At 40.2% G+C, this 22981-nt stretch overlaps 1 protein-coding gene across 1 annotated transcript in view; it reads right to left on the bottom strand.

The window, feature by feature from the left end:
- LOC145349818 (calcium-responsive transcription factor-like) overlaps positions 1-22697 on the bottom strand; it is a 64860-nt gene extending 42163 nt beyond the window's left edge. Inside the window, exons 1-6 of the mRNA XM_080198373.1 lie at positions 22599-22697; positions 14834-14915; positions 13695-13819; positions 12939-13169; positions 4485-4605; positions 3290-3416 (exon numbers count right to left, since the gene is read on the bottom strand). Coding sequence (XP_080054499.1) covers positions 3290-3416; positions 4485-4605; positions 12939-13169; positions 13695-13805 — 590 coding nt within the window. The 5' untranslated portion in view covers positions 13806-13819; positions 14834-14915; positions 22599-22697. The remainder of the gene's footprint in view (positions 1-3289; positions 3417-4484; positions 4606-12938; positions 13170-13694; positions 13820-14833; positions 14916-22598) is intronic.
- Positions 22698-22981: the final 284 nt, after the last annotated feature.

Below are 22981 nucleotides of genomic sequence, written 5' to 3'. Positions count from 1 at the left end.
GAGCAGACGGACGTCAGGGTTCAAGTGCAAAATTCGCTAAAGGTGGCCAGGCAAATTGAAACAGTTGCTAGAAAAGCTGACAGGATCATAAGGGTTTAGAGGCATAGAGTGTAAAAGGAAGGAAGTGATGCTACACCTCTACAAATCATTGGTTAGACTACATTTGGAGTACTGAGTTGAGTTATGGGCACCTTATTTAAGGAAGGATGTTAAAGCCCTAGAGACAGTGCAAAGGATTTTTACTATAATGATATCAAGTTTGAGGAATTTTAGATACAAAGAAACATTAGAGAAATTGGGTTTATTCTCTTTGGAACGATTAGGAGGTGACCTTAATGAGGTGTTCAAAATTCTGAACAATTTTGACAGGGCAAAGAAGAATATTCTATTTCACCTGTTGGTATGTGACTAAGGGTCACAATTCCAAGATAGAAAGCAAGAGAGCTGGAAGCGAGAGGAGGAGTAACTTCTTTACTTGGAGTTGTTGGGATTTTGAATGCGCTGTCTGGGAGAGTGATGGAGGCTAATTCCATGGCAGGTTTCAAAAGAAATTTGGTTACACATTTGAAAGTGATGGATTTAGAGGGCTAGGGAAATAGGGCTGGAGAACGGGACTAGCTGGGTAAGTCTTTCAGGAGCCAGTACAGACACGATGAACCGAACGGCCTCTTCTGTACTGTAAAACTCTATGATTCTGTGTGGCATACCCTTGCACAATTTTTCTATGTATGAATAACCAGAATTGTAGTGTCAGATGGAGTCTAATAAATCCTCATGAAGAGATAAATTAACAATTAAATGAACAATTAACTCCAAGCATTGTAAACCAAACTCTCATTGGTCAAGGCACTGCCCTGAAGAATCAACAAGCGAATGGCTACCGCTTTGTTTTGTTTTACTGAAACAGGTGCAATGTGTATACATGTTCTTTCAGTCTACAAAGAACAGGACCCTTTTGCAGTGTGGCACACTTGCATATATTGGAAGTTACATAGATTAATACACGGGGCCCTGTTCACCAATTACTTGCTACATCAGCGGCTGGCTTTGGCAACTTACGCTCAGATCTCTCTGCATCCCTGAGCTCTGACCTCTCTCACCATTTATATAATATGCTCATTTGTCCTGCCAAAATGGAAAACCTCACATTTTCCTACGTTATACTCCATTCACCATCTCACCTAACTGACCTATATCCTTTTATAACCTCATGTCGTCTTTACAACTTACTTTCCTATTTATCTTTGTGTCAACTGCAGATTTCACAGGCAAACCATTGATCCCTTCATCCAAATCATTTATATACATTGTAAAGAGTTGAAGCCCTGCACTGGCCCCAGTGGCACACCACTCATCACATCCTGCCAGCCAGAATATGATCCATTTATGCTACTGCCTGAGCAGTGATATCCAAGCATGAAAAGCTCCTCCTCACAACATGACGTATCTCCTGCATTCAATATCAGGAAGGGCTACCAGCTTGGTGCCAAGGGAGGGTTGGAGGGTAAGGAAAGTGAAATATGCTTAGAGGGACAGGGTGAGTTTAGAATACCTGGATGGGCTGATTAGGTAGGTGTGTATTGGGATATCCTTTAAAAATGGCATGCTGGATCATCGAGTGTCTCAGTTGATAGCCAGGCGGGTGAATCAAACGTTTTAGCAATATACCATGGAATCCATGATTTGAATTTAAATCAAAGTGCTGCAACTATCTAGCAGAGAAGGTCATCATTCCTGTCAGTGGCTTCAACACCATTTTTCCAATCCAAATCAGCCTTTGTGGGTATTGGAGAAAATCCCAGTCTTTACTGAATAAGAGCGTCACGTTTAATCACTTTCCAATTCTCTGGCTGTAGCCATAAGGTAGATTGGGAGATATACGGCAAATCCTTTTGCTATCTCCAGTTTCACATCCTTTATCTCTCAATTTTCATCTCACCCATTTTTTCTACTTCCTCCACGCCAACTGGTATTTTGTAAGTATCCTCTGCCTTCATAAACGTTAATATTAATTGCCCATTAAGTACAATAGCAAAATATTGTGAGTGTTTGGAAACCTGAAAAAAAAGTACTCGAACTGCTTCACAGGCCTGACAGCATGCTGAGTTTTTCCAGCATTTTGTGTTTTTTTATTACCCATTAAGTATTCTAAACTCACCCTGTCCCTCCAAGCATATTTCACTTTCCTTATCCCTAACAGACCCAGTCCACCTTTTACTAGCTGCATTGTGTTTAAGAAGTTGTACAAAACATTGTTAAGACGACACTTGGAATACTGTGTACGGTTCTGGTCACCCTATTATAGAAAGGATATTATTAAACTAAAAAGAGTGCAGAAAAGATCTACTAAGATGGTACTGGGACTTGATGATTTAGGAAATGAGGAGAGGCTGGATAGACTGGGACTTATCCTCTGGAGCGTGGGAGTCTGAGGGATGATCTTACAGAGGTCTATAAAATAATGAGGCGCACAGATTGGCTAGTCAATATCTTTTCCCAAAGGTAGGGGAGTCTAAAACTAGAGGGCATAGGTTTAAGGTGAGAGGGGAGAGATATAAAAGTGTCCAGGACTGTAATTTTTTTTTACAGAGGGTGTTGAGTGTCTGGAACAAGCTGCCACAGGTAGTAGTAGAAGTGGGTATAATTTTGTCTTTTAAAAGGCGTTTAGACAGTTACGTGGATAAAATGGGTATAGAGGGATATGGGCCAAATACAGGCAATTGGGATTAGCTCAGGGCTTTGAAAATAAGGGTGGCATGGACAAGTTGGGCTGAAGGGCTGTTTCCATGTTGTAAACCTCTGACATGCCAGATTATGTTTTTTAGGTTTCCTTTTAGGTTAACCACCAGCCATTAATTATATTCCCTCTTTGCCAGTCTTCTTTCTCACTTCCTTTACACAGAGGTAGTGTTTCCACAGCACAATATGAGGACCTTTGTCTCTGTGCCAGCCATCAAGTACTTATCCATTTTAATTCCATTTTCCAGCACTTTCTCAATGGCCTTGCATTCTATGACATTTTAAGTGTTCATATAAATGCTTCTTAAATGTTGTGCCTCCCTCATCTTATCGTATTTGGCCTGGTTTTCGCTTGAAGAATCCACCCAAGAGGCATCATATATCCTCTTTTTTGTTTCATCACGCTCTATCGTCTTCGGCATCTAAGGGCTTTGGTTTCTCTGCCTTTCTTTCTTGTTGAAATGAACCTCACCTGTAACTAAAACATTGTTTCCCTAAATACCACTCAATTTTCTGTTAGGTTTCTTGGCAAAATTTGTTTCATACATACCTGGCTGAGGCCTTTTTGGGTAATGTTAATGAAGACGGGGGTTGCAAAACATAACCCGTGTTGTCTGTTATTGCAGCTACGGTCACTGTCTGAAGCTCATCACTTAGCTGCTTGTCATCTATTGTATCTGGCAATAAATAAAAATTAACATTTAAGAAATTAAATCATTACAGCATCCTCAGAGCATAATAAACAGAGCAAATTCTGATGGAACAAGGTAAACATTATTAAGAGGAATTCTGATTGTCAGGCTCCATCTTCAAAATTTAGCTTTTTTAATTTGGTGACCAAATTTACATGTCCTCTCCTTGATTCTGCTCAGCAAATTGCATTAGAATCATAATAATCAGGCATGCAATCCCAACATTTGATTTCTATGGCATTGTAGTCATTTGTATATTTATTGAAAGAATTGTGATCTAAAAAAGGTGCTGAAACAAATGAATCTTGTTGAAAATACTAAGAATAACTATTCTGATAATGTCTTCAATTGACCATCAAACTTCATTTAAGGTATGGTTTCATATAAAAAGTCTTGCAGAAAGAGGTAACAATGCTCTCTTTTTGTACCTCAAAAAGAATGTGACATTTGACAAACGTTGTTTAATAGTCGTTGACCAGCAAAGTTTGGGCAAAACATTAGCAATGGAAATTCTAATTGGACATTTTATTGTTTCTTTATGGATAACATTGCAAATATAGGTAGTTGACTGAGAACATAGAACATAAAGCACTACAGCACAAACAGGCCCTTCGGCCCACAAGTTGCACTGATCATATCCCTACCTACCAGGCCTATCTATAACCCTCAATCCCATCAAATCCCATGTACTCATCCAGAAGTCTCTTAAAAGACCCCAACGAGTTCACCTCCACCCCCACCGACAGCAGCCAATTCCACTCACTCACCACCCTCTGAGTGAAAAACTTACCCCTGACGACTTCAAATAAAAATTTCATTAAAATTAAAGAGCACACTATTTTACTGAGTGAACAAGAAATTGCTTATGAAACAAACTGCGTTGCATAATAGCTACCTTTTCCCCTATTACAAATCTTGTTATTTTCACCCATTGTCCCATTCAGTGCACAATTAAGCCCCAGCATTCTATTATTTCTTTACGAGACAACCCACACACTCAATCACAAAGTGAAATGCCAAATTACAGAGATTACATATAGTAAGTGTCTTTACCGTGCGAGTTTGTGACGTCAAGGATCTGTCCCTGTGGAATCAGCACCTGTGCAACACCGGGTGAGTTGGAAGGAATCACATGAAGCACCTGGCCATTCTCTGACTGACTGGTAACAATCATCTAGAAATAAACACCAAAATGCTATGGATCATGTTAGATCAGCACTTTTCCTCGATGTCAGTAATGTAAGAGTAGAATGACCCCATGACCTACAAACAGAAAATGCTGGAAAAATTCAACAGGGTCTGGCAGCGCCTGTAAAGAGAGAAACAGAGTTAATATTTCGAGTCTATATGATTTTTCTCCAGAGCTAAAAAAGAGGAAACGGCCTGATGGATTACATACCAACATGATACAACAAAATTGTACGTAGACACTTGAGCATCTTTTCAAAAATAAGATCAGCAATATGCCTTTTATCTTCATTTTTTCAACCTACCAATATTTTATTCTGTTTATATTATTTAAAATTAAACTTGACATTACTATGTTGAATTATTAAGTCAAAGGGGTATATGACCATAAAATCTAGGAGCAGAATTAGGCCATTCGACCTATCGAGTCTGCTCTGCCATTCGATCATGGCTGACACGTTTCTCAACCTCATTCTCCCACCGTCTTTTCGTCATAACCTTTGATCCCATTACTAATCAACGACTTATTTTTCTGTCTTAAATACATTAAATGAACTGGCCTCCACAGCTTTCTGTGGCAATGAATTCCACAAATTCACCTCTCTCTGGCTAAAGAAATTCCTCCTCATCTCAGTTCTAAAAGATCATCCCTTTGCTCTGAGGTTGTGCCCTCGGATCCTAGTCTTTCTCACTCATGAAAACATCTTCTCCGCATCCACTCTATCCAGGCCTTTCAGTATTCCATAAGTTTCAGAGATTCCGCCCCCCCTTCTAAACTCCATTGGGTACAGACCTAGAGTCCTCAAATGTTCTCAAGGCTTTCATTCCCGATCATTCCCTTGAACCTCCTCTGGGCACTCTCCAAAGCCAGCAGATCCTTCCTCAGATAAAATTGCTCACAATATTCCAAATGTGATCTGACCAGAACCTCATCAAGCCTCAGCAGTATTTTGTATTCTAATCCTCTCAAACATTGCATTTGTTTTCCTAACTACAATTGAACCTGCAAGTTAACCTTACGAGAATCCTGAGCTAGGACGCCCTTTGCACTTCCAATTTCTGAATTCTCTCTCCAGTTAGAAAGTAATCTACGCCTCTATTCTTCCTGCCAAAGTGCATAAATTCACACTTTCCCATTTTGTATTCTGTTTGTCACTTCTTGGTCCACTCACCTAACCTATCCAAGTCTTTCTGCAGCCTCCCCACTTCTTTTTTAAAGTTCATGAAGTTTTTTTTTATTAGTGTCACAAAGAGGTTTACATTAACACCACAAAGAAGTTACTGTGAAAATCCCCTAGCTGTCACATCCTGGTGCCTGTTCGAGTACACAGAGGGAGAATTTAGCACGGCCAGTGCACCTAACTAGCACATCTCTCGGACTGGTGGAGGAAACCGGAGCGCCCAGAGAAAACCCACGCAGACACAGGGAGAAATACAGACTTCACACAGATAGCCAAGCCAATAATCAAGTCCGGATCCCTGAGGCAGCAGTGCTAGCCACTGCGCCGCCATCTCAATACTACCAGTCCCTCTATCTACCTTTGTATTATCTGCAGATTTAGCCACAATGCTCTTAATTCCTTCATCTAGATCATGGATGCATAAACTAAAACATTGTGGTCCCAGTGCTGACCCCTGCGGAGCTCCATTTGTCATCAGCTGCCATCCTAAAAAGGACCCCTTCATCCCCACTCTCTGCATTCTGCCAGTCAGCCAACTGCCTCTAACTCCATGGGCTCTTATCTTGTTCAGCGGCCTCCTATGCAGCATATGTCAAAGGTCTTCTAGGAATCCAAGCAGATAACGTCCAGTGGCTCTCCTTTGTCTAACCTGCTTGCTCCTTTCAGATTTGTCAGGCATGACTTCCCCTTGACAAAACCATGCTGACTTTGCCCTATTATACCATCCTCTTCCAAGCACTCAAATCTCATCCTTAATAACTGACTCTAAAATCTTATCAATGACTGCTGTCAGGCTAACTAGTCTGTAATTTCCCATCTCTTGCCTTCCTCCCTTCTTAAACAAGAGTGTTACATTAGTGATTTTCCAGTTCTTTGGGACGTCCCTCACTCTAGTGATTCCTGAAAGATTACCACTAATGCTCCACAATCAGCTATCTCTTTCAGAATTCTGGGATATGGTCCATCTGGCCCAGGTGATTAATCCACCTTCAGGCCTTTCAGCTTCCCCAGCACCTCTTAGAAACATAGAAAATAAGTGCAGGAGTAGGCCATTCAGTCCTTTCAGCCTGCACCATCATTCAATATGATCATGGCTGATCATGCACTTTCAGTATCCCACTCCCACTTTCTCCATACCACTGATTCCTTTAGCTGTAAGGGCCGCATCCAGCTCCCTCTTGAACATAATCTAACGAACTGACCTCAACAGCTTTCTCGAGAATTCCCCAGGTTCACAACTCTGAATGAAGAAGTTCTTCCTCATCTCCGTTCTGAATGGCTTACCCTTTATGCTTAGACTGTGATCCCTAGTTCTGTACTTCTCCAACATCAGGGACATTTTTCCCACATCGAGTCCCATCAGGATTTTATGTTTCTATGAGATTTCCGCACATTCTTCTAAATTCCAGTGAGTACAAGCCTCGTCAATCCAGTCTCCCTTCATATGTCAGACCTGCTATTCCAGGAATCAGTATGGTGAACCTTTACTGGACTCTCTCAATAGCAAAAACGTCCTTTCCCAGACTACGAGACCAAAACTGCACACAATACTCAAGGCATAACCTCACCAAGGCCCTGTATAACTGCAGCAAGACATCCTTACTCCTATACTCAAATCCTCTTGCTATGAAGGCCAGCATGCCATTAGCTTTCCTCACCACCTGCTGTATCTTCAGCAACCGTTCCGGCATGACACGCAGGTCACATCACACTTCCCCTTTTCCTAAACTGATAATAATTTTCCTTCCCGTTTTTGCCACCAATGTGGATAATCTCACATTTATCCACATTACATTGCATTTGCCAAATATTTGCCCACTCAGCCAGCCTGTCCAAGTCATCCTGCAGCCTCTTAGCATCCTCCTTACAACACACACTGTCACCCAGCTTAGTGTTGTCTGCAAATCTGGAGATATTGCATTCAATTCCTTTATCTAAGTCATTAATGTATATTGTGAATAGCTGGGGTCCCAGCACAGAACCTTGCGGTACCCCACTAGTCACTGTCTGAACTCTGAAAAGGACCTGTTTATTCCCCTACTCTGCTTCCTGTCTGCAAACCAATACGGTATCCACTTCAATACATTACCCCCAATACCATGAGCTTTAATTTTGCTCACTAATCTCTCATGGGGGAGCTTGTCAAAAGCCTTTTAAAAGTCCAGATACACGACATCCACTTGTCTACTCTACTGGTCATACCTTCTAAAAATTCCTAAAGATTTGTCAAGCACAATTTCCCTTTAGTGAATCCATGCTGACTTAGACTGATCCTATCACTGCTTTCCAAATGCTCAGTTATTACATCCTTAATAACTGACTCCAGCATTTTCTTCAACACCAATGTCAGGCTAACCAATCTTTAAGTCCCTGTTTTCTCTCTCCCTCCTTTCTTAAAAAGTAGGGTTACATTAGCTACCCTCCAATTCACTGAAACACTTCCAGAGTCCATAGAATGCTGGACAAATGATCATCAATGCATCCACTATTTCTAGGGCGACTTTCCCCTGAATACTCTGGGATACAGAGCATCAGGCCCTGGAAACTTATCAGGTTCTAATCCCAGCAATTTCCCCAATGCTATTTCCTGACTAATAAGGATTTCCTTCAGTTCCTTTTTCATGCTAGACCCTGTGCCCCCTAGTATTTCTGGAAGGTTATTTGTGTCCTCCTTACTGAAGACAGATCCAGAGTATTTGTTCAGTTAGTCTGCATCTCTTTGTCGTCCATTACAAATTCACCTGATTCTAACTGTATGGGACCTACATTTGTCTTCACCAGTCTTTTTCTCTTCCCACATCTATATAAGCTTTTGTTGTCAGTTTTCTGCAAGCCTCCTCTTGTATTCTATTTTCCTCTTCCGGATTAAACTCTTCGTCCTCCTCTACTGGATTCAAAATTTCTACCGGTCCTCAGGTTTGCTGCTTTTTCTTGCCAATTTATATGCCTCCTCTTTTGTTTTGACATTATCCTTGACTTCCCTTGTTAGCCATGGATGAGCCCCCTTCACTGTTTCACTCTTATGCTAGACAGGGATGTACAGTTGTTGAAGTTCATCAAGGTATTCTTTAAATGTCTGCCATTACCTATCCATTGTTAACCCCTTAAGTGTCCTTTGCCAGCTTATCCTAGCCAATGCACATCTCATACCATCAAAGTTAGCTTTCCTCAAGGTCAGGACTCTGGTCTCAGGCATCATTATGTCACTCTCCATCTTAATGGAGAATTCCACCATATTATTGTCACTTTTCGCACCACTAATTAATGCTCTCTTGTTACACAATAATAGCCATCTGTCCTCTGACTTTCTTGAATTTTTAGTATGTTGCTGGGGTCTTCCACTGCGAAGACTGCGCAAAGGACCTATTCAGTTCCTCTGCTATTTATCTATTTCATTACTACTTCTCCAGCGTCATTATCCAGTGGTCCAATGTCCACTCTTGCCGCGCTCTTACCCTTTATATATCTAAAAATGGTTCTTGTAATCTTCTTTTATATTACTAGCTAGCTTACCCTCATATTTCATCTTCTACCACCTTATTGCTTTTTTTAGCTGTCCCCTGTTGGTTTTTGAAGGCTTCCCGAACCCTTGGCTTCCCACTAATCTTCACCGCATACTTCGTGATTGCATATAGATTTCGCCGAGTAACTGCTTTGTACGTGACACAGAGATAAATGTGTACTAATCAAAAAGTGCCCGTTGATCAGGCAGAATGAGCAATTACTTTTGCTGAACAAGTAACACAGAGTGAAGAGATTCTAGATATCATGGCTTGGACTGCGTTGGCCAAAAAAAATTTGGATTTTCTAATACTAGTATTGTAATATATTATTTGTTAACTGCTGCTCAGTGGTGGGAATTTTCATGAAGTAAACAACTGCATGGATTGACTAAAAGTTTTCTTTCATCCTGTCCTAGAGGTTACTAACCCGTAAACATGAAGTAACTTACCTTTTGTAGAAGAAACATGAGATCTATTCAAAAAAGAAAAAATGGAGCTTAAAAAGATAAGGTTGAAAAGATGACTACAACCTCAGAACCACTTGGAAGTTCAGTCAAAGCAATCATACTCTGGATAAACATGCTAGCAGTAAAGTATACATGTCTAGCCAGGAGTATCTCATTTATGGAAAAGGGATTGGTACCCTTTCAGCATCAAGATAACCAATTCATTGTCAAAAACTAGTAACAATTCTTTTAACACTAACAGGCACTTACTCATGACCACCATTAGGTGGTAGTCCTCTCCCTTCCTATGCAATGTGAAGTAAACCATAATTTGTCAGTATATCTTTAAGGAATGATCATGTACATATTTTCTACTTGCACTCAATTTCTGTCAGGTCTGGTTACATAAGAGTGCTTTGCCAAGATAGATCCCAAGGTCTCAATGGTGATTAATCAAATATTTTTAAGGCCAAGATGCCAAAAATAATCAAATGATTTATTCTAATACAAAAGCAAAATACAGCTGTAAATCTGAAAGAGAAAATGGAAAATGCTGGAATTGCACAATAAGTCAGACAACATTTGTAGACAGAAAACAATTAGTGTTCCAAGTTGTTGACCATTTGTCAGATGGGGAAAAGGTTAAAGTCCAAAGACAAGAAAAGGGATCACAGAGAACAAAAGAGAAAACATCGGGTCAACAGCAGGAGAGTATAGGATAAAAGGGGTGATCATGCAAAGCAAAAGAAGATAGTGATTGGGCAAGTTCATAAATTAAAAAAAAGGCGCAAAGGTTGTGATCTGCAATTATACAACTCAGTGTTGAGTTTGGAAATTTGTGAAGCATCTGATTGAAATATGAGAGACTGATACTCGAGCGTACATTAAGTTTTATTGGAACAGTAGCAGAGGGCAGAAAAGTCAGAGTGCAAGTGAAGAGGAAAATTAAACTGACAGGTTGAATAGTTATTCTACAAAGCAGTCCTCCAATCTGCATTTGGTCATTTATTCAACCTTAAAGAAGGGAATTATAATCCATAGAGGAAAAGCACTTGCTGATGTATTGGTAGGTTAAGGGGATCACCTTCTATTCAACTGCATTATATCATTAATCTTTTATTTCACTCATGGGCCAGCATTTATCGCCTATCCATAAGAGTCAACCATATTGCTGTGGATCTGCAGTCATACATAGGCCAGATCAAGTAAGAACTACAGATTTCCTTTCTTCAAGGACATGAGTGAACCTGTGGTTTTTACCACAACTGACAATGGTTTCAAGGTCACCATTAGATTTTTAGTGAATTTAAATGACATGGTGAGATTCAAACCTGGGTCCCCAGAACATTATCCTAGATCTTTGAATTACTAGTTCAGCCACTAGGCCACTGCCTCCCTGCCAGCTAGAGAAGGCAGACAAGGTCACATCATGAACACCAAACAGGTATATTAAATTGAAAGCAGCACAGAAACGTTAGAGTGCAGAAGGATGTTATTTGGTCCACTGAGTCTGCAGACAACAACAGCCTATTCCCATAACCCCACATACTTACCCCACTAATCCCTCTAACCTACACATCCCGGGACACTAAGGGGCAATTTAGCATGGCCAATGCACCTAACCATCACATCTTTAGACTGTGGGAGGAAGCCGGGGCATCCGGAGGAAATCCATGCAGACACGGGAGAAAGTGCAAACTCTACACAGCGATCCAAGCCTGGAATCAAACCCAGATCTCTGAAGCTGTGAAGCAGCAGTGCTAACCACTCTGCCACCTTGCCATAGTCACACAGGCAAATTGTTTTTCACCTAAAGTCGTTGTTGCGCCCTGGATGGTTGAAACAAAGGAGGTAAAAGGGCAGATGATGCATCTTCTGCACTTGCACAGGAAGGTGATATTGGGAGTCACTAAAAAGTGGATCTGAGAGTTGCAAAGGACACAGTCCCTGCTGCCTGACCTGCTGATTAATTTCAGCATTTTATATTTTTATTTCAATTGCATTGAGTCTGTGACCTCAGACAGGAACATGGGTCACAATATATCTTTCGTCTTGCCACATTTTTTTTCCCATGCTCTGAGAGGACTTGAATCCACGCTATGACACAGTTGAACAGGTATCCTTATGTACCTCGGTGGAAAAACAGCGGTAGTCAATGCAGAGTTTGACTGAGGCTTACGTGATCAAAACATGCCTGCACAAGCCATAATTCAAGGCAGTATAAATTGAATAGCCACAAACTTTCCTGGCCAAAATTGAAGATTTAAAAACAAGAACTGAAAAGTTTTAATTAAAGTTCTTTTTTACACCTTAAAAATACTGGAAATAAAAAGAAAACAATGTTAATATGTTTTCTGCTGTAACAAATACAGGTCTAAACACACCAAATCAAAATAATTAAAGTTCTATCTCAGATAGATGATATAATGCAGTTAAATGGAAGGTGATTCCCTTAACCTACCAATGCATCAGCAAATGCTTTTTCTCTATGGATTATAATTCCATTTTTTAAGGTTGAATAAATTACGTAAATTTTTCTGAATATTTCACAAAATTTACAAGTACATACACGTACATCCCAATCCAACAGCAGCCTGGCCAAATGCTAAACTGGCACTATTGCTGAGCGCATATAGTCCATACAATATAAAGCATAATAGTTATCATCTAAAACCCATTAGGTCATTCATTTACTAGGGTATTAGTACGTACAGTCTAAATAATAGCATTCTCCATGGCACCTTTTTTAAAAACTTATGATTTAGCAATTGGATGAGAAGTTTTGTGAGGTATGACTTGTGCCACTTAACTAGATGGCTCCGTATATCTAGTACATGGTGTAAGCCTCTTATTGAGGAGAATGCAAGTCAAGAACTTGACTCTGTATCAAAGGTCCAACCTTCTTCCACTAGCTCTATGAGGTCTTATTGAACCCTTCTGAAAGGGGGGTCAGACCTAAATCAATACTGTGTTAAATTCTGATTTATTCAACTCGTGTTAAACGTGGTCACATTTGGATTTTTTTCCCGCAGATTATAAAGCTATTACATTTTGGGGTTATTATACCATTACCATACGGAAATCCTGTCACTTTTGAGGAGTCTAACAACCAGCATCACTGGATTCTTGCATGAGTCAATGAGAAACAAAGATTGTATAATTTTGCTCACAGTTCAGTTTGCTACTAACCATACGTGCATTTGTTTCCCCCAATGATTGCAGTTCATACTGGATAGGTTGCCCATTCTGATCCATCAGCTGAAACGGCTCAGTGGACACAGTCTGTGCTTGTTGGGACACTTGTACTGTAGCATTCTGAGAAGTAGCAGAGTCATCTGTAATGTGTACTGTGATGGGAATGACAGTGATGGGATCATTCCTTCCAAATGCAGATTCTCCATCATCTATCCAGGCTAATTGCTTTGAAGGTTAAACAAACAGAAAAGTGAATTTAGCAACTTTTGTATTTGAGCAGCAGCATACAGTGATAGCTCAACACCAGTGTGACAAGCTGGAAGGGGGAATACCTGAAGACACATTCAATTTTTAATCTAGCTGGATATTTACCTTTATCTGAGAATAGGGTGGCAAAGTACCTAGATAGTGAGACCTCTTAATTTGGGGCAGGGTGCCCACTAATTGGAGATCAGAGCAAATCCCCAGAGAGATTTATACAAAATTGATGGGCAAGCAATTCACACAAATCTTAAAATGGCTAAATGTAGAGCTTCATTGAAATGCAACATGATATTTGTATTACCTGCAACTGAACATTTATTCTATCTTCCTGGAGTTGCAAAATTCACTCACTTATTGCTTGTGAAGAAAGATCAGTCCCAAAACATTAATTTGTCTGTTCCCGCCACACATGCTGACAGACCTGTTGAATATTTCCATCATTTTCCGTTTTGATCAAACATTTTTTTTTGTCTACTGTGACCTTACCTGAAAGACTTGACGTTCTGCCTCACAATCCTCAGTTATGTCAGCATCTGGTCGCAATAATGTAGTGTTTCTCTCAATACCAATCTCATCCTCAGTGACATCTTCTGCCATCTCAGAAATAACCACTAAAATAAAATGAAAATGACACTTAATGGCTGAAGAAATAAATCAAAAGTTTCAGAGTCAAGTTGAAACACCTGAAGATATAAAAAAGCAAAGTACAGTTATATTGGAATTCATATAGAGAAGGATAAGACTAAAATACATGCAAGATACAAGAATTTTAAAGAAAGGCAGATTGTAGAATTAAAAAAAAGTAATTCAAAGCACTTTCAGCTTTATGCACAGATAAGACAAAGCAGAGCAAGCATATTTACTAACGGAAAATTAAGGCGAAATATCAGGGGAATGGATTACATTGCACTATCCAGTATGGAATTGACAAACAATAGGAATAATCTAGTTGACTTTCATGCTTCTGGGAAGCTACTGCATCTCAGGATACTATAATTGACCTGAACTTCCCCAAGGCTGAAGAGAGACAATCAGAGCTCCTCTTTAGAAAGCCAGTCAGTCGTCATGAAGGGCTGGATGAAGATTGGTTTAGGTTTAGATGTAATGTTCCCAGTGATAGGATAGCTTGCTGACGTTCACCGTCAAGGCATATGTATGAATGGTTATATAGAAAAGATACTGGGGCTGTTGGTTTCCTTAAAATGACAAGGCAATGATTAAATTGGACTTGAAAGATTTTAATTCAGAGTCTCTTCTGTTCAATTGTACGACATGGACCAGAGTTGAAATATCATAAACCTGGCTCATGACATGTAACTAGTGTACAATACAAAAGCAAGATAAAGATAGCATTCAAAATAATTGAGTTCAAATGGTCGAATGGGTTAATCCAAATAAATGTGAAATGGATACATCTTTTTGGCAAGTGAAACAAAGTTTACATAATGTTTCTTCAATTGATTACACAGAGTATAAGATAGAATGGAATGTACATGATGTGTGAAAGGAACAATTGTGGTGATTTGAAAAAGATTATTCATTCATGCTTTTGGACATCATAAATGGATATTCCTTCAGGTGTGTATGTGTCCTGTACCAACGTGCATTTTCGTTCATTTACTTACACTAAAATCCATTCACTGTTCGTTCGCCAATCCAGTTAGTATCCAAATCTCTTGCAAAATCTTGAATCTTCTATATGGTTACCTACATTACAAAACACCATATTGTAACAAATACTCTTCCCCTTATCATTTACGAATTAATCACAGGGGATCAAAACAATTGCTGTTCAACAAACACTTATCAATTTTCCCTGCCTATCTAATATGCAAATAAGTCAGCTTATTCACTCAATGAAGATGTGTAAAAGTTTATTTATTGGTTACAAATAAGGCTTACATTAATGCTGCAATGAACTTACTGGGAAATTCCACTCGTCGCCACAGTCCAGCGCCTGTTCGGGTCAATGCGCCTAACCAGCCCCTTCTTTCAGAAGAAAACCGGAGCACCCGGAGGAAACCCCCAAAGACACGGGGAGAACATGCAAATTCCACCCGGACAGTGACCAAAGCCGGGAATTGAACCCGGGTCCCTAGCACTGTGAAGCAGCAGTGCTACCCACTGTGCTGCCGTGCCATCCATATTTTGTGAATTTCCGACTATGTATATGCACTGCGAAGTCTTACTATTAATTTATGGTGTGTTTGGATTGTATTGTTTGTGTCATTGCTAAACAACTTTTGCATTATCACTCCAAAGTCAAGCTCCAGAAAGAGAGGAATTTCATACTGTTTGGGTTTAACTTCGTATGTGGTCTAACTGCAAGTGTTGTGTCAAATGGTTGTAAATGGGGCTCAGACAGACATTGGAATATTATTTACAAGTTTAAAATGGCACAAACATCTCATATCCTCCATTTATTTGTCAAGTACCTCTTAAGTTTGGGGCATACATGCAAGCACAATGCACAGAGCTTTCTTCTTGGCAGCAAATTGCAGACTACAGAGCTATCATAAATGCACTGCAAGATACCCTTGCTTCTATTACCCTAGGGACAAATATTCTCTTTCAATGAAAATCAATAATGTCATCTAAGTGTTCATTTTCATGACTGATGAAGCATGACTCAAAATGATACGGTGTAATTTACCTGCAGGTCGGACAGAATTTAGTACCTTAGAGAGAACTGACCAAGAAGTCATTCTGCAAGTTAAGTTTTAAACTTATTCTCATTGTCTGACTTCTATTGTGATTGCATGTTCAAACGTCAACAGTATAAAAAAAGTTTACGGGAATACTTACACACCCACGTCAAACTATTAAACACAGCCTAAACAACGGGAATCAAACAAGCCTTCTGACCAGTATACTAATAACTAGACAGCATATCATTTACTGCACTGTAGTCTCTTCGTACAACCACCACACATGTTCCATCATAGCATTCCCTTCTTAATACCCTGCCACTAGTAGTTTGTCACTTGATCTTCAGCAACTAAATGCCAACTGATGAAGACATGAGCAACATGACAACTCCCCCAAAGCAGCCTAAATTTTAACATCAAAGTCCACTTAATTTGATTTATTATTGTCAATGTATTTGGATACAGTGAAAAGTATTGCTTCATAGTTTGTTTTATCTAAAAAGTTAGATGCATAAATTGAGTAAACACTTCACTGAACTGCTTACTCCAGTTCAGGGTCAGGGAGTCGGAACCTACCCCAAGAGACACTGGATGTTAGGCAGGATACACCCAGGACAGGATGCCGATCTATCACAGGGCTCACAGACACACACAAACTGAGGGGCACTTTACTGTAGTCAATCCACCTAGCTTGCATGTCTTTGGGTTGTGGGAGGAAACTAGAGCACTCGGCGAAAACCTACAGTCGTAGGGCGAAGGTGCAAATTCCACAGTCAGACACAGGTTGGAAGCGAACTCTGGTGCCTGGAGTTGTGAGGCAGCAGGACTAAACACTGCATCACCCCCTTGAATAAATACATTGAGTGTAACGTTGCTGAACATTTTTATTTACTCATGACCAGCAATTTTCCATAAGTTCTTAATTCAACATCATGTGCTGTATGTTTACTTTCATTAATAGTAACAAGATATTTTGTGTCTGAAATGTGTTATTTTTTAAAGTTGCTAAGGTACACCTAAAGCATCATTCTAGCTGCTAATTTTCGTCACTTGATTTTCATAATAGCAACAATGCTAACTAGAGTAGGTGGATCCCTAATGCAACAGCCCAAAAGTAATTCAAAAAGGGATATACTGTTCTTCATGACCATTACATCTCTCAAAAGACTTCACACTCAATGAAAAGTGGCAAAAAGCAGTACTCACACCACGGCACCTTTGAAAGCACTATTCCTCAATGCAAAGCTCAATATGAACTTAAGCAACAAGCACTAAGTTCAATTCCTGGTTTATGCTAAAATTGTTGATTTAGACAGGCTGGTGGTACATACACTTGGTCACTTTAACTCTGAATAAAGGAGAAGTATGTTTGCACTTTTATGGCAAAGTTGTCCTGGAAGCTTCATATGTGGTTTCCAGATGAGTAAAGAGTCAATCTTATGTCTTCAGGCTGAATAACGTGCCAAAACTAAGTGCCCAGACTCACTTGTGAAGAATGAGCACATGGAAAGAGTACCAGAAGACAACCAGCACCTCTGATGAAAGTCAGCAACCCAAAACATTTAATGCTTTTCTTTTTCTCTCCACTGCTGCTGCTTGATGTGCTAAGTTTCTTTCTCACTTCTAATGGAGTGTCAGTTAACATGAATCAGAATGTTCATAAAGACAAGAGAAACAAAGTGGAACAAAAAGAATGGCAAACAAAGATATTGTCATTATAAAATTAAACTACCATTTACAGCTTTTCATTGCACAACATTGCCAGCAGCTGGCCAACTTTAAAGATAAGAAATCGTACAGCTACTAATGGAAATCCATTTTCTTAAAAACACCTAATTTCCTTTCCCATCCTGATGCCTGACTGTTGCGCAATTTTTTAAATTTTACTCCTCTAAAAACTGATAACATGAAGTATAGTCCAAATAGGCTTCTAATAGATATTCATGGGCAAAAGTCCTCCATGTGAGAACTATAATTAACTTCTGTTCTAATTAAGCTGAGGAAGTAAGTTTGGAACTGGAAGCAAAATCAGGAAAAGGATGCCATATTCAGATTAGAAACAGAGCAGAGAGAAAAAGAGATATTCTTCTTTCAAAGGATCTAAAATACGATGTAAACAAACTTGTAGAAAGCAGCCGAATAATTTATTTTGCGGAGAGTGAAATTTTGTGTTTTCCCCCTTCAGGCTTTTTGATCACAATGCACCATTATGGCTGAAATGGCAGCCTACATTATCCCTGATAATACTGAATGTTGCTCTGAAACTGGCCACTGGGAAGTGGCAAGAACAATTCTAGTCACTTTCAATCAGTTCTTCCCTCAACCGCATTCCCAACAGCTTAAAGAGCGGCTCTGGAAATGTACCAAATGGAGAACCATAAGCACAGGTCAGTTTGGCTGTCTTAAGGCTATGCATCATCATGCCACCTCATCACTCATACTAACCAGTACATTAGATTAGCATGGTGCCTCCAAGAAGCATGTGGAACAAGGGTATTCATGGTAAAGTTCACTACCATACCTCTCAAGTAAACAAAAATACTTTTATAATTAAAAACGCTCCAATTGTAATACAAAATACATTACTCTTGGATTTTTCACTTTGGTTAGTATTTATGGTGACATGATACAATATCATTTTTAACAATGCAGCTCATTCACAAAAGGTATTTTAAAATATTCCTATAAATAACAATGCCCTGAAGGATTTTTTTTTATTAAAAATGGAACTGTGTTAAATAAACATAAATGTTGTTTCACCCTACACAAGAATCTCATTGTCATCTTGGCTCAGTCAGCACTGATAACAGGTTAACTCATTTGGAGCAAAGATTCACTTAGGAAGATAAATTAATATACAACAGTTAAAGGTGAAAACCCAAGGTTAATGGGTACTTCTTAATGTCACTTAAGCTTTCACACCTTTTTAAGCAACTTCTCCCTGCCAACACTTTGTGTCTAGTTATATCTCTATTTAAATTAATTCAATTCCCTGCTACTGCTGGGTATCAACCAGTTCTCTCACTGCTCATGGCCCTGCCTAAAATTGAAAAAAATCACAACAAAGACCATAACAAACAAGAATGATGTTCATGATAGCTCATTGTAATCATTTATTAAAAAAAGAGCTTTTATTATATTTCAATAGTTTGTAAACAGACACATATTTCATCAAAATGTTGTACATTTTCATTGTGGTGCATTTGAGAGACTATGCTGACACAGGAAATTGGCATATAAAAATGTATCATCACCCTTGCTGTTTAATTCTCACACCCAAACTTTGGCAATGTGGAAAAACCAGTCGTCACTCTGAAAACATATCCAGCTTTGGGGCGGCACGGTGGTTATCACAGCTGCCTCCCAGCGCGAGGCACCGGGGTTCAATTTCAGCATCAGGAGAGAGTGTGGAGGTTGCACACTCTCCCCGCATGGGTTTCCTCTGATGCTCTGTTTCCCTCTCACAGCGTGGATTAGGTGGATTGGCCATGCTAAACTGACCCTTTGTATCAGGGGGATTAGCAGGGTAAATACATGGGGTTATGAGGATAGGGCCTGGATGGAATTGGGGTCGATGCAGGATGAATGGTCTCTGCACTGTAAGCTTCTACGAATAGGCTGGTTTAGTCGGCAGGACAAATATTGGTTGGAATACCAATAAGGGAATACACAATGGCACAGTGATTAGCACTGCTGACTCACAACACCAGGGGCCCAGATTTCATTCCAGACTTGGGTCAGTCTGTGTGGAGTTTACATGTTCTTCCCATGTCTGCATGGGTTTCCTCCAAGAGCTCTGGTTTCCTTGCAAAGTCCAAAGATGTGCAGGTTAAATGAATTGGTCATGCTAAATTGTCCATGGTATCAGGGGATTAGCAGGGTAAATATGTGGGGTTATGGGAATAAGGCCTGGGTGGGATTGTGGTTGATGCATACTCGATGGGCCAAACGGCCTCCTTCTGCACTGTACAGATTCTACAATTCCTAAAACAAGCTAGTTAAAACTTGGTTCACAACTTCAGTGAGGTCCTGAACTCAGCCAATTTTTATTGGAAACTAACTCCAGGGTAAGCAGTTATTACCAAGTCATGATAAACACCCCAAGCTGCTAGTTTCTCATTTAGAATAACAAAAAACAATGAAGAAAGGGCGATGTCTCCAAGAAGTCTGGTATAGTAACAAGCTTATTATTTAACACCCTTTCTTAAAGTTGATCTTCACTTTAGACCTTCTTTCCATACTAGAGTTGGTGTTTTATGCAGATATCAGCATTTCAGATCCAGTAAGCCATTTTGGGAGCAAGGACATTTGACCTCAACTGCTTCATTTTAATTAGTCACATGGCAGCACAGAACTACTAGGGCAGCATACTGGCAAGCACCGCTGCATCACAGCACCAGAGACCCAGGTTCAATTCCTGGCTTATGTCACTGTCTAGCGGAGTTTGCATGTTTTCCCTGTGTCTGCACGTTTCCTCCCACAGTCTGAAAGACATGCTAGTTAGGTGCATTGGCCATGCTAAATTCTCGCTCAGTATACACAAACAGGAGCCAGAGTGTAGCGACTCAGGAATTTTCACAGTAACTTCATTGCAATGTTAATGTAAACCTACTTGTGACACTAATAAATAAACTGAACTGAGTACTGCGTGAAAAAGATGGATGGTTGAAGCTTTTTATCTTGCACCAATCAGGACAGCTATGCAAGATAAAATAGCAAAATACAATTTATACTACATGAGAAGAAAGTGCTTATTGGTTGGCAAGTATGATCTTTTAAGAGGCTTCTGGCTAGGGGTCTTTTAAGAGGCTTCTGGACGAGTACGAGATTTAATGGGATTGAGAGTTATAGATAGGCCTGGTAGGTAGGGATATGATCAGTGCAACTTGTGGGCCGAAGGGCCTGTTTGTGCTGTAGTGTTCAATGGCTCATTTACAGATGCTAGAAGACACATATCGGGCTGTGACTTTTGCAACAAGGAGCATATTAACACAGTGTCTTTTGCGCCTAAACAAAAGCTTGGGGGACTGCCATTCCCTGGTCCATTTCTTATGTTTTGATCAATTAGTGTTGACATGCCTGATATGATTTTGAAATGAATACCTGGCAGTTAATTGTCCTCTATAGCATGCTCCAAGGCACCATCTCTACCAGAGTCCACTTGCCAAACAAACAGCATTCTCTTCTCATGGAGTATAAATTATAATCCCCTTTACTGTTGTTTTATTTTGCATAGCTGATGTGATGAGTGCAAGGTGAAAAGCTTTGATAGTTTGGATCAATGTACTTGTTTCTGATTAGTACTGTAACAAGCATACACCAATAAACCTAGCAACTCATATATGCCAGAGATTCAACACTGCCATGGGGTGGTTGGACACATACACAGATAGATGCCTGGCACAAGTATGTAGTTCTTCACATGTTCAGTTTCTGATCACAAGCATGATGATGTGTGTGAATAGTGAAAGCTAGGTATTTCTGAACAGAAAGAATAAATCAAGAGCCTCTCTGTATTAGTTCTATCCAGCTCTGAACTGAATATGGAAGAAACACAATTCAAGATTTTTTTTAAGATCAACAATAGCAATTTAACACTGACAACTGCATTCAGGTGTCAACATAAAACAACTTGCACTTGAGGTGTATTTTATCATAAAGCTTTACAAATCTGACACTAACAAATTCTTTATGTAAATGACAAATTTTCTGCCTACAGGTTCTCGTATAATATCACCCACTTCCAGCAAGCGTAGCTTTGCATGAACTATTGTCACATTTATTTACAAACACACACTAAATAAATACATCACATGACATTAACTTAATTATATGATCAGTAACTATCACTGCTAAGTAAAACACTTGTAGAGACAAGAACCTCTCATGTGCTCTGATGTATTTTATAAATCTCTCCCCACTACACATGATAATATTGTAAGGATTTTTGTTAACCCTTGTCATATTAAATTCAGTCAACTGAATTATTTAGATGGGTCAAAATGATTCAAGCATTTAAATACAATCTCTCTGGGGGGGGAAAAAGGTGGTCAATGAGTTTTAAGGAATAGACCAGCGTCACTAGTTCAGTGTGGAAATAATACAAACGAAACTTTTAATCACAAAATTCCCATTTTTACCAATGCTTCATGATTTGCATTTTACTTTTTTCTTGTAAAAGCTTCGCTTACGAGGGAGAGACTGAAATTAGTTATCCTGCAAAATTCAGGATCAAACTGTAAGACCCCATTCTTCAGCCTCCGACTATTGACATTCCTGAAATAAAGGCTTAATCTTTTCCAAGTAAACAGCGGCAGACACCATCCCAAAGTACCCAGAGGTTCAACACTGAAAATTCATACCGCCTGCTGAGGAAATACTTCCACGAATGTGAAGGTCAATATTAATGTATTATAATCAATGTTTTAAAGTGTTGTTTTTAAGATGTAGCGGTAATATTGCTTTGCCCTGGATGTGTGTGGACCCCTCTATAGTCTAACTCTCCAGTAGACAGGGACCCTCTCTCCCTGTCTGACAGCCTGCTGCACACTCTCGCCATTTTGTTGCGCTGCAGCTTTCATTAAAAGAGCGCCTGGTGAGGGCTCAGCTAAGGTCGCGCCTCCTCTCCCTTCCCCCATCCTCCCGGGCGCGGCGGGTCCCAAAGGCTGAAAGGCAGCGAGAGCGCGGGACAGAGGCCGGACAGACAGACAGCGAGGAAAACACCGGAACGAGTCTACTCAACCTCGTCTTCACTCCAACACATCCGCCATGGAGAGCCGGGCCGCCGGCACCGAGCATGCGCCGCCCGCCCAGCTCCCGGGGACCGGCATCTCACACGCGCCGTCTGCCCAGTCTCCCCGGGCCCGGCATCCCGCACGCGCTGTCTGCCCAGTCTCCCCGGGCCCGGCATCCCGCACGCGCTGTCTGCCCAGTCTCCCCGGGCCCGGCATCCCGCATGCGCCGTCTGCCTAGTCTCCCAGATGTGTAAACAGATGAGATGATTGAATGGAATCCCTGCAGTCCAGAAGGAGGTTATTCAGCCCATCAAGTCTGTACTAGCCACAATCCCACCTAAGCCCTATTCCCGTAGCCCTACACATTTACCCTGCTAATCCCCCTGATACT

The sequence above is a fragment of the Carcharhinus amblyrhynchos genome, chromosome 11 (genome assembly GCF_965287045.1).
Source record: "Carcharhinus amblyrhynchos chromosome 11, sCarAmb.v2.hapA, whole genome shotgun sequence".
In the NCBI taxonomy this organism is placed as follows: Eukaryota; Metazoa; Chordata; class Chondrichthyes; order Carcharhiniformes; family Carcharhinidae; genus Carcharhinus; species Carcharhinus amblyrhynchos.
This window is presented reverse-complemented; position numbering and strand designations above follow the sequence as displayed.